At 42.4% G+C, this 26,201-nt stretch overlaps 1 protein-coding gene across 1 annotated transcript in view; it reads left to right on the top strand.

The window, feature by feature from the left end:
- The window catches only part of ANKRD50 (ankyrin repeat domain containing 50), a 98,676-nt gene that overhangs the window by 19,647 nt on the left and 52,828 nt on the right, over positions 1–26,201 (top strand). Inside the window, exon 3 of the mRNA XM_073603661.1 lies at positions 25,481–25,710. Coding sequence (XP_073459762.1) covers positions 25,481–25,710 — 230 coding nt within the window. The remainder of the gene's footprint in view (positions 1–25,480; positions 25,711–26,201) is intronic.

Raw genomic sequence — 26,201 nt, 5'->3', positions numbered from 1 at the left:
TAATAAAATGTGTTTGGAGCAAAAATCTATCTAAAGATAGTTTTCTATTTAAGATACATTAATAATTTAGTTTATTCAGCATGAAATGGAGCTTAGTTATGTAGCATAAGGCTGTATATTCTGCAATATTTACATTTTTGGTAAACTCATTCAATGAATCCAAGCTCTGCAAGCTGAGATAACATGCACTACATTGATGCATTCACAGAATTTCACAGTAGCCACGAGATAAAACAAAGTTCGGGAATATTCCTTTATCCCATTGTTGTATGTACAATTGTATGATTGAATCGGTTCTGATATTGCTGTTTTACTAACCTGACAGCTTATTCTAAATAGGAAACCTTCATTATGTTTGCAAATATTAAAGATTCTAACTACCATCATGGCGGCACCTGTTTAGCGGGCATTCATTCACCTGCTGCCGCCACGTCCCTCAGCTTGTTGTGTCACTGCTACATCACCAGCTGTCCCGTTAAAGTGAATTAGACTGTTGGTGAGTCAACAGCGGGTCAGAGGAGGAGCCGCTGTGGGACAGAGATGACAGATGCTCTTTAAAAATTTATAATTAATCAAGTTTATTTAAATCGAGCCTTTTTACTAGTGATTTAAATCAACTTGATTTAAATCAAATCCACCCTGGTTCCAACCAGACAGACAGTTCCAACTAATGTAGAGTTTGGGGACTGCTCAGTCTTTCCTCCTCTCCCCTTGTCCATTCACAAAAAGCCATGTATTCCTTTCCCATAATACAACACATTCCATGAATGGAACAGGGGAGAACAGAGGTGGGTTAAACAGGCTTTGGCTTTTTTGCCTTCATTTTCACCTGGTAGCCCTGTCCCTAGGTGGCTACACTCACTCCTTCAGTGTAACTATGGAGGGAGCCATTGCCCTCCAGACTATACTACAAATATGTCTGCCTCGGGGGGGGGATTGAGAGATTTATAGAAAGACCACCTCCTTTTTGATGAAGCTCAATTTATAGCAAATGACAGACTGAAGGCTGAAAATGTTCTTAAGCCGGGCATAAATGGATTGAGCTGGCTCAGCAGGGACCAGCCAAATTAAAGTAAACCCCCGCTCATATGGTGCGACTTGTCATGCGATTTGACTATTCCAAATCGCATGATACTTCGTATCCTATTGCTGCCAATGGAAACTTTCATATCGCCACAGCTCATGTCGCAGCGATTGTGAAAAAGGTTCCTACACTACTTTTTACCGATTTCATTGTGACTTGCATAGACTTCAGTTATATGAAGTCGCAATCTGCAATGAAATTGGCACTGCAAATCGCACTGATGTGTGGCTTTGAAATCGCACTGAAGTAGTGCGATTTCAAAGATCCACTGGTGTGGGCAGTGGCTTATATCTATATATATCTAATGATCAACTCCTCTTTGAACAATACTGTTGGTAAATCATTATATATATATATATATATATATATATATATATATATATATATATATATATATATATATATATATATATATATATATATATATATATATATATATATATATATATATATATATATTTAGGGAGGACAGACCATATTGGCCCCAAAAAGAATGAGGAAGGACATCTGGTTACAAAGGATGGGGAGATGGCAAAGGTATTGAATTTATTCTTCTCCTCAGTCTTCATGAGTGAATCGGGGGGCTTCAGTAACCAAAACTGCAGTGTTTATCCTCATGACACAACACAGGAAGCACCTCCATGGTTAACAGAGGACGGAATTAAAATTAGACTTGAGAAACTTAACATTAATAAATCACCGGGACCAGATGGCTTGCATCCAAGGGTACTTAGGGAACTCAGTCAGGTGATTGCCAGACCGTTGTTCCTAATTTTTACAGACAGTCTATTGACTGGAATGGTACCAGCTGATTGGAGAAAAGCCAATGTAGCACCAATATTTAAAAAGGGCCCAAAAAACATCCCTGGGAATTACAGACCAGTTAGCCTAACATCAATAGTATGTAAACTCTTGGAGGGGATGATAAGGGACTATATACAAGATTTTAGTAATAAGAACGATATCATTAGCAGTAATCAGCATGGATTCATGAAGAATCGTTCTTGCCAAACCAATCTATTAACCTTCTATGAGGAGGTGAGTTGCCATCTAGATAAAGGAAGGCCCGTAGACGTGGTGTATCTGGATTTTGCAAAAGCATTTGACACAGTTCCCCATAAACGTTTACTGTACAAAATAAGGTCCGTTGGCATGGACCATAGGGTGAGTACATGGATTGAAAACTGGCTACAAGGGCGTGTTCAGAGGGTGGTGATAAATGGGGAGTACTCAGAATGGTCAGGGGTGGGTAGTGGGGTTCCCCAGGGTTCTGTGCTGGGAACAATCCTATTTAATTTGTTCATAAACGATCTGGAGGATGGGATAAACAGTTCAATCTCTGTATTTGCAGACGATACTAAGCTAAGCAGGGCAATAACTTCTCCGCAGGATGTGGAAACCTTGCAAAAAGACCTGAACAAATTAATGGGGTGGGCGACTACATGGCAAATGAGGTTCAATGTAGAAAAATGTAAAATAATGCATTTGGGTGGCAAAAATATGAATGCAATCTTTACGCTGGGGGGAGAACCTCTGGGGGAATCTAGGATGGAAAAGGACCTGGGGGTCCTAGTCGATGATAGGCTCAGCAATGGCATGCAATGCCAAGCTGCTGCTAATAAAGCAAACAGAATATTGGCATGCATTTAAAAGGGGGATCAACTCCAGAGATAAAACGATAATTCTCCCGCTCTACAAGACTCTGGTCCGGCTGCACCTGGAGTATGCTGTCCAGTTCTGGGCACCAGTCCTTAGGAGGGATGTACTGGAAATGGAGCGAGTACAAAGAAGGGCAACAAAGCTAATAAAGGGTCTGGAGGATCTTAGTTATGAGGAAAGGTTGCGAGCACTGAACTTATTCTCTCTGGAGAAGAGACGCTTGAGAGGGGATATGATTTCAATTTACAAATACCATACTGGTGACCCCACAATAGGGATAAAACTTTTTCGCAGAAGAGAGTTTAATAAGACTCGTGGCCACTCATTACAATTAGAAGAAAAGAGGTTTAACCTTAAACTACGTAGAGGGTTCTTTACTGTAAGAGCGGCAAGGATGTGGAATTCCCTTCCACAGGCGGTGGTCTCAGCAGGGAGCATTGATAGCTTCAAGAAACTATTAGATAATCACCTGAATGACCGCAACATACAGGCATATACAATGTAATACTGACACATAATCGCACACATAGGTTGGGCTTGATGGACTTGTGTCTTTTTTCAACCTCACCTACTATGTAACTATATTCTATACACTGTCAGAATACAATAGCACAGCGGGTAGGATTCCTCCATCCACCTCACTTTTGTGTGGATGGGAAAGTTTTTCAATCAGTCTGCTGACATCTCTGGCCAGCTTTACTTGTGGTTGCGGCGGCATCAGTTTTTATTTTTAAGGCAAAGGACTGGTAAGTAGAAACTGATCAAGAATGTCCACAGTAAAATTGGACATCATTATTTGTTCTAGTATTGATTCGTTAGCATTAACTAAATTAGCATTGGCAGAATTTAAAGAGGAGCTGCCGACTTTTCATATAACGACACTTGCGGTGTCCTCCAGCGGTGTCCTCGCCTGAGCCGATTCGTGTTCGGAGTCGGCTTCTGGTGCAGGGACCAGCATCTTGACTAAGGGAAACCGGCAATGAAGCCTTCAGGCTTCACAATCGGCTTCCAACTGCGTGTGCGCAAGGCGCGCTGTGTTTTGTGAATGGTCCCACAGTCTTCTAGGACCTGTGATGTGTTCCAGAAGACTGGGGGGAAGAAGGGGGGACCAGGAGTGGGAGCAATCTGTGTCCCCGTTCGGGAGATTCAGCTTATTTTTACTGTAGTATATAGAAAGGTAAAAGAAAAATCTAAAATTTTGGGCTGTAATAAAAGGGGAATATTCCAATGGAGACACTAGTTCTGGTGACACACAAGGATTCCCTTACTTTGGAGGGATTTCCTCTCACGTTCTGCTTAGCTATGGGACAGGAAGTGAAGGAAAATCTCCCCAATGGGACACAGATGGCCAAAAACTGATGGGTAAAAGCGCCCCGCTAGCGGACGAAATGCGCCGCAAATCCAACGGTAAACCATCGCTATAAATAGCGGCATTTTGCCGCCGACGATATAGGCGGCTCGGTGTGAAAGGGGTCTTACTCTATAAAAAGTAGATAAGTAATGTTTTGTCTTTAGTGACACTTTAAGTGCTTATTCACACAGGGGTGGCTTTAAAGTCGTCCGACTCTGAAGCCACCCTACACAGTGAGACCTCAGTGCGGCTTGTAAACGACTTCTTTAATATAAAACTTGAGTCGCTCCTATTAGAACGGTTCCATTGCACTGCATGGAGCACGACTTGTCAGGCTACTAAGTCGCCCCTGTGTGAACCGGGACTAAGAGTCAGCAAAGGCAGCCTGCATGGAAAGGTTTCCTTTTAATTGAAATGTCCTATGTAAAAGTATAATAATAATTACCAGTCCTACCACTTCAGCCTTTGATCTTCTGCAGAGCTAAAAGTGCCGCTCGAATCTTCAGCAACTGATACTTGTAGGTGTGTCAGATTACAGATTCTCTGTGCTGAGTGCTGTGGTTCTACCATTGCTTCTAGATCTGCAGGAGAGAGCAGTTTGGGATCACCAGTATTGAGACTGATAGTTTTGCTTTTACAAGCTGCCTTTTTTTCCTTTGATCAGCAATTGGTTTAACATGAATAAATAAGGCTTATCAGCATTACCAAGCAACATTAAATGTTTTATAGTTTTGATTTTATAAAAAGAAAACCTTTTTTTGCCATTTAAAAAAAAATCTGATTGTGGCCCTTCCATCCGAGGCAAAGATGAATTGTTCTCTGCTTACCTGAAGCATAAGGCCTCATGCACACTGGACGTTTTTGGACGTTTTTACAGGAGCTGTTTTTGGCAGTAGATGTAAGTAGATGTTTTTTTCTAGTCATTAAACTCTCAATCATGTTGTCCTATGTGTCCACACATAGGCTGTTATCAGCAATTTTGGGCAGTGGCGTTTTTGAGCAGTAAAAATCCCCCAAAACTAGTGAGTTCTGAGAGATGTTTTTCAGCTGTAAAAACGCTCTAACGCTGATAAACGTCGCTCACCAGTGTTTTTTAACGTTTTTGATCTATTGGGGGGGGAATAATTTTTCTTCTTCTTCAAAAAAAAAACAAACGCTATTGCAAAAACGTTGAAAGAAGTTGAAAAACTCACTGCAAAGGTACTGGCGTTTTTTATAACGTTATTTTAACATCCAGTGTGCATGAGCCCTTATGGGTGTTTGACATCCGTATAAACTTTAGACTGAAGAAAGCAGATCCTCTTTTATGTAATGAGATAATACACTGCCCCCTGTTATGTATAATATTACAAGCTATGCCTATACTGTATACGTATATTTTTTCTAGAACTGTAAGACATTGATAAGATTTACCGTCTGCTTGTGGAGTTTTTTTTTTTTTTTTTTTTTTTCACATGAAGACTGCGGTACCTCTTTAATGCAAGAAATGAAGATAATGTGACCTTGTATAGAAGTCCAGCAGCTAATCTTCCGTTATGGCCTTTTATAATTAGAAATTTAATGGATTGATTTTCAGCGTAGTGAGATTTGACCCTCCCAGGGGAAGCCTAAATATTGGTTATTCCAAAAAGTGTTTCTGCTGTTTTTGTTTCCAAACCAACGCCCCCCCCCAATAAAAAGCCCACTTTTGCAAAAAAAAAAAAATTATCATCACTCTCTCTCTAAGTCTTGCTTTATTCACGTTTTTTGGAGTGTTGAAGTGTTGATTTTGTAGCATTGTTTTATCCAATGTAAAGCTGGTTACTAGGCAGAAGAAATAGTTGTTGGGGTTCTTTTATACAGGCTTTCCAAATAGGGGCATGATGGGGCGGGCCTCTGGATGACAGCAACCGGTGACCCCGCCCCATGCCAATATAGGTAGTGGCACCCAGCGTTAGAGAGGGAGAGAGCATCGCGTCAACATCGGAAGAAGAACAGAGAGAGAAGACAGCGGAGAAGACTCGACAGAGGCAGAAGACAGCGGAGAAAGGGAGAAGGACCAACAGAGACAGAAGACAGCAGCGGAGGAGGCAGAAGAGACGCCGGAGCTGCTTTAATAAATTACTTTAAAACCGTGTAATATGTTTTATTTTTGACACATATTATTATATATTTTTTTTTTTTTTTTTTTTTGGTGAATGGGTAGGGGTACAATGTACCCCATACACATTCACATAGGGTGGGGGGGCCGGAATCTCAGGGCCCCATGTTTAAAGGGGGCTTCCAGATTCCAATAAGCTCCCCGCCCTCAGACCTGGACAACCAACAGCCAGGGTTGTCGGGAAGAGGCCCTTGTCCCCATCAACATGGGGGGCAAGGTGCTTTGGGGCGGGGGGGCGCAGGCCCCCCCATGCCCCGAAGCACCCCCCCCATGTTGAGGGCATGCGGCCTGGTACAGTTAAGGAGGGAGGGGGCCGCTCGCTCGTCCCCACCTACTTTCGTGACCTGCCGGGCTGTGTGCTCGGATAAGGGTCTGGTATGAATTTTGGAGGGGGACCCCACGCCGTCTTTTTGGCGTGGGGGTTACCCTTAAAATCCATACCAGACCAAAAGGGCCTGGTATGCTCCTTGAGGGGGAACCCATGCCGGTTTATTTCTAACATTATGCGTGGAGTTCCCCCTAAAGATTCATACCAGACACGGTGCCTGGTGTTGTCGGAGATCAAAGTCAGATCGCTGTTCATTGAAGTCGGACGCATGTCGGACTTCAAGTTGCAGGGCAAAGATGGATCCAAAGTGGTACGACAAACGCTCTGACCTTGGGAGCACATGTCACATGATGTGTGTAAAGCAGCGATTCCCTATGAGAGCCGTCTTAACTAGCCTGACACAAGTCAGTCCGACCTTGAAAAAGGTTTCTGCACTGCTTTGGTACGACTTTGGTCTTACTTCAGCCCATTGAATATCATTGAAGTCGGGTCAAAGTTGGATCCTTGTTCTAACCATCCAACTAGTGACATCTGACATGGTGATTACAGCAGGATTAAAAGGAATTTATCTCACACTGGGATTGTTTTGACTGGTCAAAAGACAAGTCAGACTACCTCAAAGTCGGAGCAAAATCTTATCTTGTTCGTTCAAGTCAGATGGAAGTAGGACCAAAGATGGACTAATGTAGGACCCATGTCGCAGGGCAAAGTAGGATGACAGTTGTGTAGTACTAGTGTGAACCCGGCCTAAAGGACTGTCCTTTTCTGTTCTTCCAGACCTAAATCTGGCGAATTGGAGATAGCCTGATGTAAACTGACACAGAGTCCATTTACATCAGGCCGCCCATAGAGCTATCATAAGTCTGCCCATGTCTGCCGGACACAAACTGAACAAGCACAGATGCCAAAAAACTGCCGTCTGTCCCGCTCTGACTGGATACAGCAGGGAATCTGCTCACAGATTCCCTGCTGATCAGAGCAGACTCCACTGTGTATGAAGAAGCCCTAAAGCTGGGTATAAACATTGAAATTCCTTTGGTCCAGCAGGAACAGGCTACATTTGTAGCCAGGTTCGTGCAGTAGAAGCCGATTGCTAGACCTGCTTCTGGCAAATGGTCCTGTTGGAAAACCAGCATGCGATCAGCCACTCGGTGTATTCTAATAGGGAGGGGGGAATGGGAGTCCCTGCTGTCGGAATACAACAGTGCAACAGCCAACAGCGGGGAAGTTGTAATGCATGGACAACCGTTTTACATGTCGTGTGTTTTATGTGTTTTTTTTTTTTTCCTCATTTGGGCTTGATTTGCCTTGCAATCGATTCTGTTTATGCATGTTTGCATGCATTTTAACGCATTGCGTTTGCACTGTTATGAAAAAAGTAGTGAAAATCATATTTTTTGGTTGCCATGCATTGGGAATGCATTCCCAAACTCACCAGATCACGAACCCTGATTGCTTCTGGAAACATGCTTCAAGTCACTCCGGTGGAAAATGGGGTGAAGATATGTCCTGTGTTATAGTAATAAAGCCACTCTAATGCCCCGTATACACGGTCGGATTTTCCGACGGAAAATGTGTGATAGGACCTTGTTGTCGGAAATTCCGACCATGTGTAGGCTCCATCACACATTTTCCATCGGATTTTCCGACACACAAAGTTTGAGAGCAGGCTATAAAATTTTCCCCAGATGACGGCTCCTTAGCTGAAACATGTCGGGTGGACCCCTCACGATCGCCGCTATTTGATATTTGAGCTCTGTTTCGTTCTTCCAAATGTGAGTTTGTTTTTTATTATTTTAATAAACTAGTGTTTTAAAACGTTATTACGCTATGTGAGTTTTGTTTGCTCCTTGCATGGCATATGAAACTACACGTTTGGCTTATGCTGGATTACCTATGGGAGAGAAAGCTGTGCGGACCCCCTTTTTCTTTCCACCATCTGTTGATGACATCTGACAAGACGCATGTTCCAGAACCAGTGGTTATTATGCTTTTTTGACTTGTCTGGCGTACGCCATTTCAGGTCAATTCTTTCCGGTAAGCCTCTTCTACTCCTGGTGTTGGCTCCGGCACTGATGTACAATCTATGCACACTTGTAGTTTCCCTTCTGCCCACTCGCCAGATTTGGTACGACTTCTGCCCACTCGCCAGATTTGGTGCGACTAAAACTCTGTGAATACCATCTGGCCATGCATCACCCCCTTTGAACTCTGTTGATGTTTTCTTCACTATTTTTCTACACATTTTTTATGGACTTTTAAAGTTTTATGTTTGGTGTCTGGCTCATGGAACCAGCACGGGTTTCTACTAATCACTGGCACATCTGATGATTAAGCATTATTGTGTATTTACTTTATATGTGATCAACACTGATTAATTATCTATTTTATGATCATACATTTTTTGGTAGTATTCACTATTTTTATATGTCTTTATTGTAATACACACGGCTGTGGATGTGATATATAGCGCCACACTTTTGTTTCTTTTATAAAATTTTCCGACAACAAAATCTGTTGTCGGAAATTCCGATCATGTGTACACAAATCCGACGGACAAAGTGTCACGCATGCTCAGAATAAATAAAGAGATGAAAGCTATTGGCCACTGCCCCGTTTATAGTCCCGACCTACATGTTTACGTCACCGTGTTTAGAACGATCGGATTTTCCGACAACTTTGTGTGACCGTGTGTATGCAAGACAAGTTTGAGCCAACATCCGTCGGAAAAAACCCTAGGATTTTGTTGTCGGAATGTCCGAACAAAGTCCGACCGTGTGTACGGGGCATAACACCAAGTATGGTTGATTTCGTGCACACTCTTCTTTATCTTGCTTAGTAGAGGGGCAGGCAAATTATGTCTGTTGAGGTTCATGTTCCTGCTCTCTTGTGCATCTTTCTGGTTCCTAGATTGCAGTTGGTGTCTTCTAAAGTTTAAAGGATAAGTTCACCTTTTAAAATAAAAAAATGCACATCTTTTTTACAGGTAAAACAAAAAAAGTGCATTTAACCACTTGCCTACTGGGCACTTAGACCCCCTCCCTGCCCAGGCCATTTTTCAGCTTTCAGCGCTGTCGCACTTTGACAATTGCACGGTCGTGCTACACTGTACCCAAACAAATTTTTTTATCATTTTCTTCACACAAATAGATTACCAGTATTTCCGCCCCGGTGGGCGGAAAGCAAGCAGTTATTATTATTATTATTATTAAAATATATATATATATATATATATATATATATATATATATATATATATATATATATATTTTTTTTTTTTATTGGCAGCCTGGAGAGCTGATCGCGGGTGCAATGCAGGGCTCTTGCAGACTGTGTGTAAGCTGTTTGGACATACATCATATGGCAAAGCAGTTACACACTAACAGGAAGCATCAATGAATTGCCATAATGCTCAACAGCACTGTGGTAGTTCATTGAGAACTACAAACAAAAAGCCGCAAAGGCTGACGGACCTTTGTAGTTTTCTATTCACAGAACTCTGTAAATGAATGAATGATGCAGCCGGGCGGATTGAGCCCTGCACAGCCACGTTCTTTGCAGGGTGTGACAGAGAGCCGGGGGAGAAGATCCCCTGGCCGCCTGTCACAACGGGGAGCCTGGGGGTGTTGAGGCTGGTGGATTTGTAATGCCGCGTACACACGGTCGGACTTTTCGTCTACAAAAGTCTGACGGACTAAAGCTGGCTGACAATCCGATCCTGTGTGGGCTTCCCCCGACTTTCAGCTGACTTTCAGCGGACTTTTCCAGCCTCAAATCTGACGGACTTTAGATTTGAAACATGCTTCAAATCTTTACGTCGTAACTACACCGGACCCAGAAATCCGCTCGTCTGTGTGCTAGTCCGACGGACAAAAACCCACGCTAGGGCAGCTATTGGCTACTGCCTATCAACTTCCTTATTTTAGTCCGGTGTACGTCATCACGTACAAATCCGTCGGACTTTTATGTGATCGTATGTAGGCAAGTCCGTTCGTAAGAAAGTCTGCCGCAAGTCTGCCGCAAGTCTGCCGGACAGGCTGTCGGACTTTTGTAGACGAAAAGTCCGACCGTGTGTACGCGGCATTACATGTTAAATGTAACATCGTGAATATGGGTGTAACATGTTACAAAAGGTGAACTTATCCTTAAGGACCCATTTATACTTCTGCTAAATTGTAACATGCACCTCCATATAACCTACATTACTGCGTTGAAGTACCATTCATTTTTATATTACATTTTAAATCCTCAATCTTTGCTAACTTTTTCTAATTCATTGTCCTGGTGACTTTTTGACATAATTGGTGGCCCTGCTATATACCAACAGGTCATATTTTACGAAAGTGGAGCTAATTAAAACCAACTCTTTTGGTGTACAGAGCGAAGCTGGTGCAGACAGATTTTGTGAAAGTGTGCCACGTGCATTCTAAAAATGGCGCAGCATGTGTCAAATTCAAATACAGGTTCTAGACAGGTACATAAATTTAGCACATGCTGCACCACTTTTAGAACATGAGGCACTTTCGCAAAATTTGTCTGTGCTGGCCTTTATGAATTCCCTGGAATGCGTTCCTTTGTCCTGTGTCGGTAAAGGATAGTTCCATTTTAACCACTTGTACAACGTGTTCCTTGAGCTGTTTTTTCTGCACACATCTATGATGTGAACAGAACACAAAGAAGTGAGAAGCCCTAAAAGTGTAAGATTTTAAGAGGATTAAAAACTTGATTCGTTTTGAATAACCAATAAAGGAGAAGTCCTGCCAAAGCTCGTTTGGCTGGTCTTCTCCTGTGGATCACAGGACTGCAATTTGTTTTGCACTCCTGTGACCAGTTTTCAGCAGAGAGCGGACGTCATGGATATCATCCCAACAATGGGAGCCTGGATCCTCCAAGTGCCTGGACTGACGCCCATCTCAGCGAGCCGCTGAGATCCTGAGTGGGCCGCTCTCCGCCTCTCCACAGCCCAGCGCTCCAATGAGAGCGGAGGGAGAAGAGCACAGAGCTGTGACTGATAGTCTACAGCTCTCTGCTCACGGAGCTCTGAAAAACGAGTGGTCAGCGGTGTTTGATGACTAGGCTCTCAGTGTAGAGGCGCTGGGAGACGGATGCAGTGTCGGATCAATGCTGCATCCACCTAGGTAAGTATGAATGGGGAAAAAAAAGAAACCCATACTTCTTTTAATGATGGAAGAAAAGAAATGACACATCACCATTGCTTTACAACTACACTGAGGTGAAGTGCCCTTTCCTAGTTGATCTCTCAGCTAGATTGACAGCCTTCTCCCAGGGCCTTGTTTTGAAGGCCATTTCATTTAAATGTCTCAGTGTATTGTTTGTGTATGCAGCTGACCTGGCAGCAGAGGGATCAGCTGATTTGTCATAGGGCTGTCTCCACTCCATAGCTTCCTTTTATAATGAATTCCATCTGCTGTGAATGCTTTCTTTTTTTGATTGGGGATTAGAAGAAAGGATGAAGCGTTCAGGATAATTCTATTCCAAAAAAAGTTTTTAGGAATCAAGGCAACAATTCGAAGACGAATAAGAAATCTAAAATATCCAACAAATGAGGTGGCAAGCAGATGTTGCCTTAGCGATGTCAGTAGACCAAAGGGGGTGGCAGGACAGTTTGAAACCATATGTAATTTCCAACAGCTGTGCGGATGAGGAGGTTGTACGATTTCACCCAGGCCTCCACGTTCTAGTACAGTATTGCTAAAACAGATGCAAGCCTGTCACGTTTAGACTTGAACAGTTGCTATATGTAAAGCTGTTAAACATGCTAATCCGGTCTCTGCCATGGAATAGCAGGTATGCTAAATGCTTATCGCAAGATAGGTCTTTACAGTAATCACATTTGGTGTACAGTATACTTTTAAATATCAAAAATCAGTTGCTTCAAGATGAGTCCAAGGACAACCAGACATTTCACACCCAGTACTTACTTTTCTTACCTTAGTTATGCAGGTCATACACAGAGGGATTTTTTTTTTTTTTTTGCAACGACCGTGTTGATACAGGAATCCTTCCTGCCAAGTCATTGTCTTCTCCCGGTGGGCGGGGGAAGCTATCCCTGCCTGGAGAAGACTGTGATTATCGCTAGGGGCTATAGCCGCTGCTACCGATAATCGCAAGAGAATCGGGCAGGCTTTACCGCTTTCAAAGCGATCATATGATCGGATCTTTAGTACAGAGGTTTCGAGAACCGATCACGACAGTTCATCCGATTGTTATTATTCAATCGGACAAACACGAAATTTTTTCTCATTAAATGGAAATCGTATGATCAGTACAGTTGTCACCCTAAAATACAGTAGAAACGCACTGCAACAGATGACATCACTTCCGATTATTATTTTTTTTTTTTTTTTCTGTCATACGACAGTTTTCATCACTTTAGTAACCTCCATTTTGGATATGCGACTAGCATGCAAAAAAAAAACACAATCTGTCATCCGATTTTCAGATCTTGTGTATGGGCCATAAGTCTCCTCTCGCCTTTTTTTTTTTTTTTTTTTTTTTTGTGACATTAGTTTCCCACAGTGCATTTCTTCCGTAATTTAACCACTTTAGCTCCAGGCCTTTTCTGACACTTTTTTTGTTTTACATGTAACATATATATATGTTCAAATGCATCAAATGCTTTTAAGGGCAGAGGAGGGATTTTGGGTCTTATAGACGCCATAAAGCTTACTCCAAGTACTTCATAAAGAGTACCTGTCACATGCCTATTGTGATCACAAGGGATGCAAGATTTCACCTCATGGAGTTTCAATGATCATGAGAACGGTGAGGAATCGGCCCAGAACTACACAGGAGAATCTTGATATCAAGGCAGCTGGGACCATACAGTGGGGAAAATAATTATTTGATCCCCTGCAGATTTTGTAAGTTTGCCCACTTACAAAGTAATGAAGGGTCTATAAATTTTTTTTTTTATCATAGGTGTATTTTAAATTGAAAGACAGAATATCAACCAAAAATCTAGAAAAAACTTATAAACATATGCTATAAATTAAGTTGCAGTTCACTGAGTAAGATAAATATTTGATCCCCAAGCAAAGCATGACTTGATGGAGAAACCCTTGTTGGCAAGCACAGAGTTAGGACGTTTCTTGTAGTTGGTGACCAGGTTTGCATACATCTCTGGAGGGATTTTGGTCTACTCTTCTTTACAGATCTTCTCTAAATCCTTAAAGTGGATGTAAACCCTCACATATGCCCTGTGAAGTGAACAGCCATAAGTTTTACTTGTATATCTTCTGTCTTCAGCTTTATATATTCTTTATAAAGTTCAGATTGTTACAGATTTTCTCTTCCTGTTCAACACTGAGTGTGGGCAACCTCCCACGACACAAAATTCAGCCTCCTTTTTTATCTCCTGTGTCGGAGAACTTGTCAGAAGTTATCATGCTGATAACAGAAGAAGCTTTGAAGAGAGATATATGAACACACTGCAGATATGTGCGCAGCTCAAATTTCATGAATTGGGTTTACATCCACTTTAGGGTTTCTTGGCTGTTGTTTGGCAACTCGAAGTTTCAGCTCCCTCCATAAATTTTCTCTAGGATTAAGGTCTAGAGACCTCCTGCTCTGGGATGGCGGGTCGTTAAGCCCATATTGCGGGTTCCTGACCCGCCATCCCAGAGCAATCAGTGTTCTGAATGGAGCCAGCACTGAAGGAAGCTGGCTGCGGATGGTGCAGAGCCGCATAAGCCGATGCTTCCCTGTATAGCGCCAGCTCCGGTCACAGGTGGATTGATACCCATTGCACTCCGCCTGGGACAGTAACAGCTGGCATTACCTGTAGTAAGAGAGATTCCTGAATGGAAGATTATTATTATTATTATTATTATTATTATTATTATTATTATTATTATTATTATTATTAAAGGTAAGTATATATTCTAAAATCAGAGTGTATATATGGGCATATCAGTCTGCACTGGTTACTGGGCTACTTTCAAACTGATCTGCAGGTGCACCTTAGTGTACCTGCGGGTTACCTGCACTGAGCCATAGACTTCTGTTATTACCTGCGGGTTTGGTGCACTACACCTGCAGGATAGAAGTCTATGACAAAGTGCAGCTAACCCGCAGGTGCAGTGCAGGTAAAGCGCAGAACATGAGTGTGAAAGCAGCCTTGGGCCCCTTTCATACGATTGGTCCACCTTTCAGGCAGACCCAATCAGACCCTCCATTCACCTTTTATGGAGCGGCAGATGTTAACGCCCTTGTGTCCCTTTTTATACCCACCTACCTCTAATCCGATCTGCTAAAAAAAAGGGAGAAGGGGATCAGTCCCTTTACATCTGAGTGGGTCAGATCGGAGGGCCCCTATAGTAGAGCAGGCTGTGTCTGCTCTGCATATGCAGGGTGGACATGGACCTGTCATCCGCCGATCCGCTCATTGTGGCCCGTGACCAGTTCCCAAGTCACTTTTATGGCCCTCGCTCTTCAAAAGGTTGAGCACCCCTGCTCTATTCCTTAGTGGGTTTGCTAGTGTGCTTTTGGATCATATTTGTGCTGAAAAACTAACATCAAGACTAAATTTTACTTTTGTGCAGATGACTTCACATTCTTATCAAGCACGCTATGACATGATGCAGAATGTATAGTTGACTTGATGAGTGCAAGCTGCCCAGGCCCTATTGCAGCAAAGCAAACCTTAACATTTTCACTGCTATGCTTCACAGGTGTTTTGAGGTTCTTCTCCTGAAATGCTGTCTTCAGTTTGTGGTAAACATATCTACTGTTAAGCCTCGTACACACGATCGGATTTTCCGCCAACAAAACCGCGGACTTTTGTCCGAAGGGCGTTGGCCCAAACTTGTCTTGCATATACACAGCATACAGTTGTTGGCCAGCAATCTCGAATGTAGTGAGGTACTACATGGTATTTCAGCTCTTTAGCACCACCCTTTGGGCTCCTTCTGCTAATTTCGTGTTAGTAGAAGTTTAGTGAGTGCTGATTTGCGCTTTTCATTTCGTGCTTTTCAGTTCATTTCTGAACGACCGTTCATCAACCAGCCATGAAGTGGGAATCAGAGGAGATATCATGTTATTTATTATTGGCCTTGGAGTTTATTGCTTTGACATTATTTTTTTGGTTAAATGATTTGATTTGGTATATTTTTTCTATATTTTTGGATGCATAGAATGCACTTTTTGGTTAAGTTGTATTGGCAGATAGAATGTCTAATTTTATTTTTTTAATGCACAATAAAAAAAATTGTGTAGAATAATACTTGGCTATGTGTTTTACTTCAAATAACAGTTTGGGAGTAGGCAGTTGCATTTTAAAAATTACAATGTAAAAATAACAAGGGACGCCAACACAGTTGTATCTTTGATCTTAAAAACTACAGAAAAAAAAGCATAATATTTATTTTTGATATCACTAGAAAAAAAAAGCCTTTGAAAATGTGTTTGCAATAACTCCATCAGTATCACCAGCAAAGCAGCTTCATTATTAGATTTCATAATTTGCCATGTCACGAATGTTAATTCTACATTACGAACGCTAGTTTACAAGACCGACCGCTTCTGGCTCATCCTTGCTTCCGAGCATGCATGTTTTGTACTTTGGACTTTTGTCCGACGGACTTGTGTACACACGCTCGGCAAATCCGACAACAGACATTTGTCTGCGGAAAATTTTATAAATCTGCCATCCAACAATTGTCTGATGGAGCGTACGCATGGTCGGATTTTCCGCCAACAGCCTGTCATCACACATTTCCCATCGGAAAATCCGATCATGTGTACGAGGCTTTACTGTGACTAAACAGCTCAACCTTGATTGATCAGTCTGTTCCTGAAGGCCTGGTCTTTGCCTATATGTTTTATGTAACCTTGTTCTAATGTACTTTTTGTTAACAGCTCACATTCAGATTGATTTTGGTGCAATCTCTTAGACCCCTTTCACACTGGGGCCACCCGTGCGTTAGCGGTAAAGCACCGCTCGTTTTAGCGGTGCTTTAACCCTGTTTAAGCGGTGCTTTTTGGCCGCTAGTGGGGCGCTTTTAACCCTAGCTAGCGGCCGAAGAAGAGGTTCAAAATGTCTGTGTTGCGGCGCTTCCGAAGAGCTGCCCATTCATTGCAATGGGCAGGGGCATTTTCAAAACTTCCCCAAAGATGCTGCTTGCAGGACTTTTCCTACCGCCCCACGAGCGCACCGCCCCAGTGTGAAAGCACTCGGGCTCAAATTTCATGAATCGATTTTCATGAATCGATTATCTTCAAGTATGCAGCCCTTTCGAAAGCAATAGGAGGCTCCCGACTCTCGCAGCTAATGGCGCACACTCTCATGTAATCACTCAAGCACTGATCACATGCAAGTGATCGGTCCTGGACACAGACCGCTTGCCTACTCGCAGCTTATCACGGCACTCCCGCTGGGGTTCTCACAGCTGATCGCAGACGAGGTGCATTCACTCCCTTTAGAATCCGTCAACTCTTACATACCCAGTCACTATGAGATGCGTTTCCTGTATTCTGCAAAAACCTGGTTGATCCTGCTATCTCCCACTTCTGTCCATGTCAGTAGTGGCTGGTGGGGTTTTCTTTTGGGGAGGGGGGCAAACCACCCCCCTCCCCCGGCCGCCGGTGGAGCGGCACTAGCACAACTGCCAGCTACCCCCCCCTCCCGGCGGCGCTAACATCCCCCCTCCACCACCTGCTGTCCTTACTGTTTTGGCCATTCAGGAAACTGTTTTCATACCTGCTTCCCCTTCGGCCGGGAGGAGGATCAGTGTTGCAACAGCGAATATTTATTCGCTGTTGCAACATACCTGGGTGGGCTTTGGATGCATCCTCTGCGACCCAAGCTCACACTATTTTGAAGCCTATTAGAGCCTATGGCTCTAATCAGGTGCTTAAAAAAAACAAAACCCTGGCTGCTGAAGAGTGAATCTATCCACTGCATATAGGGGGAGGGGAGGAGAGAGGGGGCGGCGCCCCTAATGGACGGGCGGCCACTGATCCGTGTCCCCAATTCAGCTAGGGTTTTTGCAGAGCAGTTTTGGCAGCTCTGCACATGCTCAGTTCTCAATGAGTTTCTATGCTGAGCATTTCCTCCCTATCACATCTGAGCAGCCCATGTGACTTTAGAGTCACACATGTGGGCTTATACACAGTGGTAAATAACAGCCCACTCCCTCCCTCCTCCATGCCCACTAACCAGCTAAAAACAATAGGGGTAGGATATTACATTGTAAATAAATGTGAAGTTTTAAGCAGCGAGCACTAGATTTGTGTGCTTTTTCTTTCTGCGTGCATGCCGTGGGGATTGGAAATCTACTAACCCATCTATCCGAGTAAGAGGCATCTGAAGCGGTAGCTGTTTGTCTTCATCCCCAGAGAGGGTGAGTGAGACCTACTGGTAATGCCGGGGTCACGGCAGTGAGAGGTTTATCCACAAGGGTGGAACATTCACGTTTTCGAATTGCATGTCACACTGGTGATTGGAGTGGATTTAAATTGGATATCATTTGAATTGGATATCCTTTATTTTTTTTATATTTTTGGATATTTATTGGACTATTTTTTTTGGCACATATATTTTTGCACAATTGTTTGTATATTTGTATTAGTTGCGCTACATCATTTTGTTGAATATATTTTTTGGATATAAAGAATGTGGCATGTTTACAGTGAAGCAATAGGTTGTACAATTAAATTAAAGACTTGCATATTAAAATTCGCTAATGAGCACAAAAATTAACTCCTGCGTTTTCAAATTTAAAGCTGCCTAAACCTATGGATTGAGGTACTAGTTAAAATATCTTTTTAACCACTTGCTGACCTGCCACAGTAATTATACTGCAGTGTGGGGTGGCACATGCAGGCACAATCGCATACATGTACGTCATTGTGCCTGCTCCGGTTTAGGAGTGAGCTGTGCGCTTCTTCCCGCGATCGCTGTGTCCACCAGAATGTGGATCCTGGTAACAGGCCTCCTTTGTTGGCCAGAGGATCATGTGATCGCTATATGATCACAATGTTAACAAAGCTATTATGAATGAATTTCATTCATAACAGCTCTGCTTCCTATACAAGTGATTAGCTGTACCATGTGATTAGCTGTAGCCAATCACAGATCACAGTTGTCTTGAATGCAACCCAATGTTGAAAACGTTGTTACAATGAACATCATTGTAACAGGATTGTTACTATGGCGACACTGAACTACTCTGATGAAAGTTTGTTAAAAATAAACAAAAAATGTTACAAAAAAAATTAGAATAAATAATGAACTTTTGGTTTTTCACACAACACATTGCAGGGGAGGCATGTTTCCCGCAATGCGTTAAAACACACTGCCCTTGCAATTTGCATGCGGGGTGCCAAAGTAATGTTAAGGGCACCCACGTGCAGATCACACACGCAATGCGTTTGTGGGCACCAAATCACTTGGTAACGCTGTGTTTTTTCAAAGTAGTGCTTGTGCTACTTTTTTCACGTTCTGGTGCAATTTGAATGGGCTGCAAAATCGCACTGCATGGGAATGCACGCATGCCACATTCCCGTGTGAACCGGCTCTGATAATTTTTGCAAGCTTGTTTGAAATGGTTAGAAAACCGTATGGGCAGAATTAACGTCATTTTAAAAGTACAGCTAGAATTCTTTTCTGAAACTGTTTTATCTCTGTGCACATGCAACATTAAACCTAACCTGGAGCTTCACAAAATGTGTGCCATCTGTACCTGTTAGCCGTTTAATGACCCTTGATACGCCTGTCACATCTACCATATTTTGAGATGCACAGTTGGCTATATTGTGAATTGAATGTTGCTGTCTGAAGTACTGTTTTCTAATTTTTTTTTAGCTGGAATGTTTCTAAAATCACACAGATAAACATGACCTGGTCCTTGTCATTTTGTGCATTTTTTACTTTTTTTTTTGTTTTTTTGTTTCAAGGTCATATAGTTTATTTTTCTATAATTTATTCTCTGAGTAACCATGTAATTATTTTTATTAGGCAAGGATAAAGCTCAAGAGACATATCAATTGTACCTATGAATCTCTCACGAAGGTGTGTTGAAGCTAACATTAATACAAGGCTCCATTGACTTGTACAGAGCAGTTTTGTAGTGGAATTGTATATCTCACAGCGTGGTTTTGAAATGATACTGACATATCCATAGGAGTGTATATATAATATTCATCAGTAACAAGTATGGCTTTGAGAAGCAAGCACTTTAGCTGACCTTTTGTACATTAAAACCATTTTTTTTTTTTGTATGTAATTCTGCATCAGTTTTCCTATTTAGTATATACAATACCGCCCTGGGTTGGAAATATCCTGTTTTAGTTACCCTAATACTTGGGATTGCTAGTTTAACAGCTGAAGGTAGGTAAGTAAGGTAAGTAGATAGAAAAGAAAAATCCTAATAAATACAGTTGGTGATTTCAAATCATTAAATGGATGTAGTGTAAACACTTGAATTTGGCATTATTTCATTCTCTTATAATTCCTTGTAAAGCAGAACTCTGACCATCATACTCACCTATATGGCTGCAGCACCAATCCCATCTGCATCTGTCCCCCGCTGGCTCCACACTAAGAACTAAGCAATCAAACTGCTGATAGCTCAGTTCTCAGTATTCTGTCTGCAGAGAGCTGGTGACTGTCAGTCACCGGCTCTCTGCTCTGCCCCTCCTGCACTCACTGGAGCACCGGGCTGTTGAGGGGGCAGGAGCTGCTGGCTCAGTCGCTGAGAGGCTGAGCCAACTGAGGGTCCAGACATCTGGGCGGATCCAAATCGTAAAATCAGGATCCTTCCAGGGCCTGGGCCAGTCCCGTGCTGTGTCCCGATATCTCAGTGTGAAGTTCTGTTACTAATGCTGCCAAGCTCTGCCCTATTGTTGTATACTCACCTGTAGACCCTGCGGTTACATGTGAATAACTGGCATTGATATGTAAATATGTTGGACCGTCTGCATTGATATGTAAATAGAGGCGGCATTCATATGTATATCATGCCTCCCTGAGTACAGTCTAGCAACCAATCAGTGAGCGGTATTGATGTACAGTAATCTCTAGCAACCAATTAACAAGCAGAAGTCACGTGCTGTGACCTTTAGCAGCCAATGAGCGGTAATGATATGCTGTAACCTCTAGCAACCAATCGCAATCACTGCCTGATCTCATTTAGTAAGCTGATTTTGAGTCTAGCTGCTATTTATTGTATGTCTCAGAGCAGGTGGAGCACGAAATTGCATGGGGGGGTCCCAAGAAAATGTCTGCCCAGGGTCCAATCAATAGTAAAGACGGCCCTGGGCATATGTACATATTTGTGTATGACCAGAACATTTGATGATAGGCAAATCCTATCCTCATATTGATTAGTGGTTCCAGATTAACTACTGCAGTAGGGAACAGACACAAAAGATACGCTCAGCATCTTTCCAAATAACTGTTCTGCTTTATTATGACGCAATTGAAGGTTTTTATACACATGACTACATAGTTATCACATTAATATTACATTTGTACGTTTATGGTAACAAGGGGTGTTACATAGGCAGACTAATTCTAATCAGGACTTGAAAGAATGTAAACATTATTAGTGTCATGTGCACAGTGAGGGCAGTGTGCAATACATACAAAATAGAATACAATTATATACAGAACTTACAAATTTCCATTACAGTGAAGTAGGATGCTTGTGATAATTATTGGATTCTTCCTAAATTGTTTACCTCACTGGAATCTTATTTGTCATTTAATATACACCGGACTGGAAAAAGGACTAAAATTATTACTGGTTAAAAAGTGTTATTAAACCCAGTTAAAGCAGTATTAAACTAAAAATTAAACCATTTATTGTATTGCAGTTTACCGATTCTTAGCAGTTTAAGGGAGAGACAAACCATTTACCACTGATAGGGGTGCTTACAATGATCAGCTTTTATTAGGGGTGCACCGAATGGGTTTTTTGGTGCCGAAACTGATACTGAAAATGAAAAATACACTAGACCGAAAACCGAAACCGCTACCGAAACTGACCGATACCGAAAATGACTGTTTGTTTTTAAAAAATATTTTTATACAGGAGATGGTCAGAGACCGGGGACAGGGTACAGGAGATGGTCAGAGACTGGGGACATGGTACAGGAGATGGTCAGAGACTGCATACATGGTACAGGAGATGGTCAGAGACTGCAGACATGGTACAGAAGATAGTCAGAGACTGGGGACATGGTACAGGAGATGGTCAGAGACTGCATACATGGTACAGGAGATGGTCAGAGACTACATACATGGTACAGGAGATGGTCAGAGACTGCAGACATGGTACAGAAGATGGTCAGAGACTGGGGACATGGTACAGGAGATGGTCAGAGACTACAGTTCCTATGGACGTTAGTAGATGATGGCCGATCGGCCCTCTCACCTGACCCAGCAATACCCCCCCAGGGCAAACCACCCCCCTCCATTAGTACAGACCCCCCCCAGGACAGACCAACCCCCCTCCATTAGTACAGACCCTTCCAGGACAAACCAATCCCCCTCCATTAGTACAGACCCCCCCCCCCCAGGACAAACCCCCCTCTCTACATAAAAACAGGTGGAGAAAAGATCACAGCAGGCAGGAGTTAAGACAGAGAGGAGGAGAAGAACACGTCACTGCAGGCACGGACCGCCCCGTCGGCTACGTTGTTGCGGGGCTAGTCTCTCTCCACACAGAGACAGCCGCTCCGATCTCCAGCTGCTTCGCTCTCCTCCTCTGACAGGAGGAGGGAGGGGGGACGGGCTTGGGAAACGCAACGGCGACCAGCGGGGAGAGACGCCTCTCGACACGGACAAGGAGAGGAGGAGGAGGATGGCAGGGAGGACTCTGGCTCTTCAGCGCCCCCACCTCTGTTGCACCCAGGTGAACTGCACCCACCTAGGATTGGCCCTGACAACACCCCTGTAATGGGTGGCACCAGGGGCGGGGCCCCTGGCCAGGACCCGCCCCATTATCGGCGTGATTTCTCTTTTGGCAAATTGCCGAAAAGGCCCATTTTTGGTTTTGGGCTTATTGCTGCTTTTATTTGAAGATGTCATTACATGTGCGCATTGTATTCTCCCATTCTTGTTGACGCATTCTTTTATTTGTTTTTTTTACTTAAAATCATGTCTTCCTTTGCGGTGGTGACTGCTCATTAAGGTGGAACTTCACTCTCCCAATCAACATTGATTCATTTTAATCCTCGTGCTGCTAGAATTAGTAAATGGATAGGAAAGTATATCCTATTTACTTTGTTTTTAAAACACCATCTTCCTTCTTTTTTTTTTTTTTTTTTTTTTTTTTTTTTTTTTAACATTCCTTCAGTTACTTCCTGGTTTCTTGTCTAGGCAAATGATGTCATACATCCCAGAAGTCTTCAGGAGAGGAGGTGGGGTTTTCTCGGCTAAGCGCACACTCCACCTACATGGTTGAGCTAAGGGCAGATTGATTCCAGAAAGTAAATGCTACATAAATGATTTGTCCTTACTCAAGATGACCACGGCCAGAAATGCTAGGGGGTTGTTTTTCAAAGTGATTTCTCAGCAAAATAAGGCATAGGGACATGGATGGATGGGGGAATCTGCTTTGAATATGAAACATGGTGTTTTTGGTGTGTGGTGCTCAGATGCAGTGAAGATCCTATTAACTGAGTCTCCTTGGAGCCACCACATTGCATACATTATTCCGCCCTTTTCTATGTGATACAATATTGTACAGTGCATATTCATGTTATTCTGAAAGACTGATTAGGCCTAGGTTTATATCCAATTATATTTTTGTTATGTTGGTTAAACATGGACCTATATATTTATAGACCATGCAGCAAAGAATCAAGCACTACCATTCAGTAAGTGGATCATATAGAAATAACATAGGATCATGAGGAATGAATGCAAATCAGTCTTTGATAGAGCTTGTATGACCTGTATGTATGTCTATGTATGTATGTCTATCTGTCTGTAGCGACTCATGCAAAAATGCAGAATAAAATTGTCGTTATTGGACTGTGACCAGCATTAGCTTGGAGGTCAGGCCTGGAACTCCTAGAATGTCATAGTTACTTTTTTTTTAAAACCAATTTATTGTTATACAGTATTTATATAGCGCCAACAGTTTGCACAGCACTTTAAAACATTAGGGCAGACAGTACAATTACATTTCAATACAGGAGGGATCTGAGCCCCCCCGCTGGTTTAAGCATACAATCTAGGAATCGGTCTCCGGGTAGTGCAACAAATGGTGCAATCATGTTTATGTTGGAAAGGTGTATATGAATCCGTTGTAGCTCTAACAAAGCTGTTGCATGCTTTTCTCCTGTGAAATGGTGGAGTTTTGCAGACAGAATTTACTTGGATAAGTAGAAATAGTAATGGACAACATATGAAATATCCAATCCTGCAAATCTTGCTGCAAAATGTAGATTTACTGCTACAGGGTGGCCGCTCTGTGCAGTATCACGTGTGTGTGTGTGTGTGTGTGTGTGTGTGTGTAATTGTTTAATTCTGCACTTCCAGGTTTTTTTTTTTTTTTTCAAACTTGTAGGATGTTCTTTGTTTCTAGTGCAAAAAATAAAAACCGCAGAGATGACCAAATACCACCAAAAGAAAAAAAGGACATCAATTTTTATTGGGTACAGCGTCGCATGACCACGCAATTGTCAGTTAAAGCAACGCAGTGCCATACCGCAAAAATAGCCCGATCAGGAAGGGGGGGTAAAACTTCCGGAGCTGAAGTGGTTAAAGATGTGACATAATACTTGTTTAAAACCGTCAACAATTTGCCCAAACATGGAAGAGGTTTTATAAACCTCCACTTTCTTATCACAGATATGGCAGTATTTCTTTATAAACCTGCCTAGTACAAACAATGAGAAAATTGGACGAAAAATACTGCTTTTGAAGCGCTTGTACAATAATCTATTTATTTAGTATACAGCGTTCAAGAGCTGATCACAACAGTTCATGCAAAATTATCCAAAGAGACAAACGCAAACATTTTTTCTCATACGATACCACAACAAATTAATTTTGTTTAATCGGTACAGTAAAAGAAAATCGGAAGACCACGCATGCTTGGAAATTAAAGAATGCATTACAATACAACACATTCCATCACTTCCGAAGTTGTATTCTGTCATACAGGAATTTTTGCAACTTTAGTAACCTATTGGTTTTCAATATAAGACTATCGTGCAAAAAAGAAACTGACGATCATTCGTCCAATATTCTCATAGTGTGTATGAGGCTTTGTGCTGTACAGTAAAAGTGTCACAAATGGGAACTACATGAATTTGTTGTCAGTACTAATGCCCCGTACACACAGTCGGACTTTGTTCGGACATTCCGACAGCAAAATCCATGGATTTTTTCCTACGGATGTTGGCTCAAACTTGTCTTGCATACACACGGTCACACAAAGTTGTCGGAAAATCCGATCGTTCCAAACGCGGTGACGTAAAACACATACGTCGGGACTATAAACAGGGCAGTGGCCAATAGCTTTCATCTCTTTATTTATTCTGAGCATGCGTTGCACTTTGTCCGTCGGATTTGTGTACACACAATCGGAATTTCCGACAACGGATTTTGTTGTCGGAAAATTTTATATCCTGCTCTCAAATTTTGTGTGTCGGAAAATCCGATGGAAAATGTGTGATGGAGCCTACACACGGTCGGAATTTCCGACAACAAGGTCCTATCGCACATTTTCCGTCGGAAAATCCGACCGTGTGTACGGGGCATTACAGTGAAAATGTTGCAGGATTTTCATAAATTTGACACTAGGCTTCCAGCCACATGCACCCTGTCAGGAAACTGAGGCGAATGCTTATTTAAATATCCCATTATGTTATCTGGTTGCTGATCAGATATTTTCTACATGACAAAGAATTCTGACAATAACAATAATTTTCTGGTTTTAGGTGTGTTCTTCTCCCTCTGCTGGCCATGAAATCGCCTCCTCAAAGTCTTTTGATGGTTGTCGATTCTGTTGATGAAGGATGCAACGTAACTGAAGGAGAACACAGGCCATCTGGATTATCTGGAACCATAGCAGATCTTTTAGCAAGTCATCACGAGTTCTTTCCTCCCTGGCTCCTTCTAATATGTTCAGCCCGCAAGCAGAGCAGAACAGTCACTAAAATGTTTACAGGTTTGTGTTAAACCTTTTTTTTTTTTTTTTTTTCGGTGTCTGTACATCAAACTTGCTGCATGGGTTTAATTCATCTTCACTTTGTTGTGTCCCTCTCTTGCTTGTTTCATTGGGTGATTTGTGTCCTCTGAGATCACCCAGTTGGGATCTATGGTAATGGCTATAGATCACTAATTAGATTTTAACTATAGGTCATTCACAGTGTAGCTCAGGAGTGGGAAGGAATTTATTACGGGAATACTGAAGACTTTTTTTTTTTGTGTTGAAGTGACCCTGAAGTGAACTCGCATACACAAACCTAACCGTATATTGTTATAGCTGGTGATTGTGGTTGCGGGGTGCTTACCCTTCGTCCACTTATATCACCAAACCTGTGCACCTTTTAAAGTGGTTGTAAAGGCTGAAGGTTTTTTGTATTCTATGCATGGCTCCCCCTTCGGACTCCCTTATACTCACTTGGGCCCAATCCCAATCCAGCGATGTGCATAAGA

This window comes from Aquarana catesbeiana, linkage group LG01, assembly GCF_042186555.1.
Source record: "Aquarana catesbeiana isolate 2022-GZ linkage group LG01, ASM4218655v1, whole genome shotgun sequence".
NCBI lineage: Eukaryota > Metazoa > Chordata > Amphibia > Anura > Ranidae > Aquarana > Aquarana catesbeiana.
Note: the sequence above shows the minus strand (reverse complement) of the source record. Positions and strands in the feature narration are given on the sequence as shown.